This window comes from Ammospiza nelsoni, chromosome 3 (assembly GCF_027579445.1).
Source record: "Ammospiza nelsoni isolate bAmmNel1 chromosome 3, bAmmNel1.pri, whole genome shotgun sequence".
NCBI lineage: Eukaryota > Metazoa > Chordata > Aves > Passeriformes > Passerellidae > Ammospiza > Ammospiza nelsoni.
Window position 1 is genome coordinate 4,836,335 of NC_080635.1, and position 4,256 is coordinate 4,840,590.

The 4,256-nt window shown below is 55.6% G+C and overlaps 1 protein-coding gene across 1 annotated transcript; it reads right to left on the reverse strand.

Annotated features, from left to right (window-relative positions):
- Nucleotides 1–8: 8 nt before the first annotated feature.
- Nucleotides 9–2,617, reverse strand: MALL (mal, T cell differentiation protein like). The gene is made up of 4 exons (XM_059467205.1): nt 2,454–2,617; nt 1,212–1,379; nt 875–1,003; nt 9–540 (listed from the first exon to the last, which is right to left on the reverse strand). Exons 1-4 carry the CDS (start codon nt 2,553–2,555, stop codon nt 478–480), a joined length of 462 nt encoding a protein of 153 aa, XP_059323188.1. The 5' UTR covers nt 2,556–2,617; the 3' UTR covers nt 9–477.
- Between the last annotated feature and the right edge of the window lie 1,639 nt (nt 2,618–4,256).

Below are 4,256 nucleotides of genomic sequence, written 5' to 3' on the forward strand. Positions count from 1 at the left end.
AGTCAAAATCTGCCCATTGACACTTTATTCCAAATACAGCATTTACCAAATGAAACCATCTGAAAGTCAAGGAACACAATCTTGTATCATTGTTATGAACTTGTGTTGGGGAGGGATGGAGCTGAACCGGAGAAAGGTAAATTACATAAGAAAGGAGGTTGTTTGCTGAAGGAACAGTGTTTTGTTTTTTTTTCCTCTTCCCATGGTTGTCAATATTTGGCAGAATGTTGGTATTGGAGGCTTGGGGCCTGCACCCAGTCCCTCCCCTCACAAGTCCCTCCCCCAGGCAAGGCAGGAAATGTCCCACAGGCACACCAAGGTGTGCCAGCAAAATCCCTCCTGTGATGAAGTGCAAAAGGACTTGCTGTTCCTGAGGCCTGGTGACAAGGCTGGAGCAGGGACACCTTGGGATGACAGCAAGGTCTCTCACACTGGGAAAGCCCTCGTCCTGTCAAGGTCAATCTGGTGCTGCCAGGATCACTGGTAGTAGATGCTGAAGGCGTGGAGGATGTACAGGAAGGTCGTGAGGAAGGCGAAGAACTGCACGAGAGGAAGAAGAGGAAGGGTCAGCTGGCAGAGTCAAACCCCATCTCTTCCCAGTGCTCTCAGCATGGGGAAGCCTCCCAGCACAGAGCTCCCTCCAGCCTCAAAGGAGAGGCAAAGCCTCAGCTTTTCCCATCATCCAGCCACATCAGGCTGTCTGTGAGCTGGTGGACTCTAAGAAGACAACGCCAGCTGCACGACCCACAGAGCTGAGGAGCTGAAACTCTGCCCTGTTGGCACTTGGGGTGGCTCTGCTGTGGCTTTAGCAGGTGCTGCTGCCCTTGCAGGGGTGAGTGTGTGTCCTGCAGCCCGGCAGGTGCTCTGGACTCACCGATGCAGCGCTGTTGAGTTGGTAGTTGAGGGGCGCGTTGACGCCGAACTCAGAGTTGATGGTGGCGTTGGCCTGCAGGACCGCGGCGCTCATGTACAGAATGGCCGTGGTGCCGTGGTACAAACTGTCCTGCAAAACGAGACACCTGTGAGTGCCCCAAAGGGGGACAGGTGCCTGGAGAGGCCTGGGACCAAACCAAGCAGTGGTTTCACTGCACAGCTCCCCTGGACTTTCCAGTCGAGGCAAAAGGAAGAAAGGGTTGGTGGGTCACCAGCCATGGTGATCCTGCACCCACGTTGCTGCTGCCAACATCTGCCCGTGTTCCATCCCTTCTTACCAGCACTTTCCAGTTCTCGCTGTTCCTGTGGAAGCCGAGGAGGTAGCTTAAGAGGAGCAGCAGGGAGATGAGGCAGGAGGTGAGGGACACGTACATCACCCATCCCTGCAGCAGCGGCAAGGAGACAGAGGTAGCAGCAACGAGGATCCACACCCAGGTCCCGCAGACCTGCCGGGGACAAACAGGCGCCGCTGATGAGTGTGGGATGAGGAAAAGCTCTTTTCCTCCCCAGTTCCCTCCTCCCTCCCTCCTGAGCCAGCTGCAGCAGCCAGCGGAACCCCTGCATCTTTCCCAGAGCATCCCAGTGCTAAGGGAAGCAAGGAAGCAAGTTGGCATCGGTTCCCCTGAAAACTCAGGGGAAATGAGTGTTCACACGAAAGGGAAGGGTTTGCTGCCGCCTTGCACACAAGGAAATGTCTCACCCCGAGGGATTTGGTGGAGAAGCCAGAAAATGTGCTTTTATCTGGGAAAAGTGAGCGGCTGCCTCAACCCAGCCCTGCCCGCTCGTTAATCTCCAGGGCTTGGAATCAGAGCACAAGGAAGTCTCCTCTCAGCTCCACGCACCAGCCTGGAGCGAGTTGCTCGCTCTGGATCCACCCAAAATATTTACTGAGCACAAAAAGCCCACAAGGTCATCGGGATTAGCCCATGCCACCCTGTGCCATCCCAGCTGCTGTGGGTGAGACCCCTGGAATTGCAGCAGGGAGCTGAGCCCATCACCACGGCCAGGGATCGTGGCTGTGGAGCACAGGGTGTGGGTTGCCAGCCCCGTGCACCATGACAAAGTACATCAGGTGCTATCTTGGCCGGTCCCACTGGATGCCCTCTGGACCCAGAAGCAATTGAAAGAATCATGGAATGTCATCACACATTACCAGACGCCCAATTGCCTTCAACCCCTGGAACGACTTGATACAGAGAGCAAAATTGCCTTGATTTTCCAGCCATTTCTACAGAGAGCTGCTTCACGATAACGAGAGCTGCCAGTCTGCCCTGGATGAGCCAGCAGCTCTTCAGCCTCTCCCAGCCCCACGGCAGCCGGTGACCCTCACGCAGGCTGTGATGGAGCCGAGCGTGCCTTGTCCTCAAGCTGTTCCTAAAATCCCCTTCAGGAATACTTTGTGCATTCAGCATAAGCTCAAAGCCAAACTGTCACTCCCCAGTCAGGATGCCTTCAGGATGTCTTCGGGGGATTTTAGCCCGGAGCGGGCTCCGTGAGGCAGCGCGGCGAGGCATACTCACGATCTCGGGCAGGATGAAGGCGTAGGGGATGGTTTTGAAGACGGCGGGTCCGGAGGGCAGGGCGGGCTGCGCGGAGGCTGCGGAGGGACCCACCGAGGCCATCTCTGCCCCGCCGACAGCGCTCCGCTCCGCTCGGCTCCGCCGGCGCTCGCCTGCCCCGCGCCGCTCCCGTGCGGGATTTAAGGGACACGCCCGCGGGACGTAAGCGCAGGAACCGGCCCGGGCTGGCACCGCGCCGCTGCCCCGGGCCCGGCCCGCCGAGCCCTGGCACCGCCCGAGGCCGCGCCGCTTGGTGCATCCCCCGGCCAGCCGCGATGGGACACGCGGGACCCCACCCCGCCGGGCGCCAGGGCAAGGTCATTAACTAGAGAGGGAAGGAAAAAACTTCCTACACCTTGCCGGCACAGAAATGTTTCCTGCGAACAGTTCTCTTGGCACGCTTCCAATCCTGAAATATTTTAGCTTCCACTGTTGTTGCCTCCTCCCCTTTCTGTTCAGGTTTCTGCTCCGCGGTCACGTCAGACACCTCCACACCCTCCAGGCACATCCAGCTTTCAGAAACTGGCAGGTAAATTTTACAAACACGCCAGGAGGGTTTGGCAATGTGCTCCCGAGTGCCCAGTAAGGTGTGAAGGGGAGCTGCAGGAATTTCTGCCTCCCGGCAAATGCAGTTTGGATTCGGGAAGGGCTTGCTGTCCCATCCAGTGCACTCTGCCTGGCCCCAGAACTCCCAGATAAGGGGTGGGATGAAAGGCTGGGGGTGGCACTTCTGCCTGGTGGCCCAGAGAGGACAGACTGACCCCATTAACCAGGGCAATGGGCTACAGCAGCAGGAAGACACTGTCCCAGTGAGTTATCCCAGCTCTGCTAGGCGAGACAGGTGATGCCCCAGGAACTTGGCTTCTATGCCAAGCTCTTGCACAACACAGAGCAAAGATCAAATCCATGTCTCTGAGCGCTTCCTAGGCTGGGGGAAGTCTCCTGTGGTATTTCTGGAGGCTCCAGTTTACAGATACTCCAGTGGGAGCTGGTTTTTGGCTCCATGCAGTGGACATTTTCAAAAATCTTGTTTCATATCTTGCCAGACAAAACTGAGCCTGGCCTGGGCTTGAATCCAGGTGTGACTCGGTGGCAATGTCCCCATCGCCCTGCAGGAAGCATCCAGATGCTCCAGCACTGAAGAGAAAGTGGATTAATCACTTCCCTATGGGAATGGGCAGCACACAGAGCCTGTGGTCACAAGGTGCTCAGGGGTCAGCAGAGGAAACAATCCTGGGGAAACACAGCATTCCAGGATTCCCACCTGCTGCTATTTGTGTTGGCACATTCCTGGGAGGAACCCAGCCTTCTCCTGAGTGGGGGAGAGGAACAGGCAAACAGCCTAAAAACGGAGCAACCTGCTGGTCACTGGTTGGGCAAGAGAGGATTCTTCCCCTAAGCTGGCTGTCCTTGCTCAGCAGCATTCTTAGAGATCTCTGCTCTTTCCCTTCCCTGCTCCCAGGCTGCTGGGGGACTGGGACAAAGAGCCTTTTGTTCACCCTGATTAAAACAACACTGGAAATTAATTGGAAGCTGCATGAGAGGAGGAAAGGGCTACCTCAGCTTTGGCAAAGTATGACACCTGACATGGCTACAACAGGTAGTAACAGGCAACCAGAGCCTTGTTTAACGCTGCAAAGTTAAAAACTTAAAATACAATTTCCAGTAGATAAACAGATAAAATAATTTTAATCTCTCTCAAAATCTTAATTATGCTAAAATATCCATTACAATTCAGCTCCTGCACAATCTCTTTGGTAAGAA

Coding starts and splice junctions, on each gene's coding strand:
- MALL (XM_059467205.1), bottom strand. CDS start 2,555: ATGGCCTCGGTGGGTCCCTCCGCAGCCTCCGCGCAGCCCGCCCTGCCC. Junction 1,380..2,453: donor CCTTCATCCTGCCCGAGATC/GTGAGTATGCCT, acceptor TGTCCCCGGCAG/GTCTGCGGGACCTGGGTGTG. Junction 541..874: donor AACTCAACAGCGCTGCATCG/GTGAGTCCAGAG, acceptor CCTCTCGTGCAG/TTCTTCGCCTTCCTCACGAC.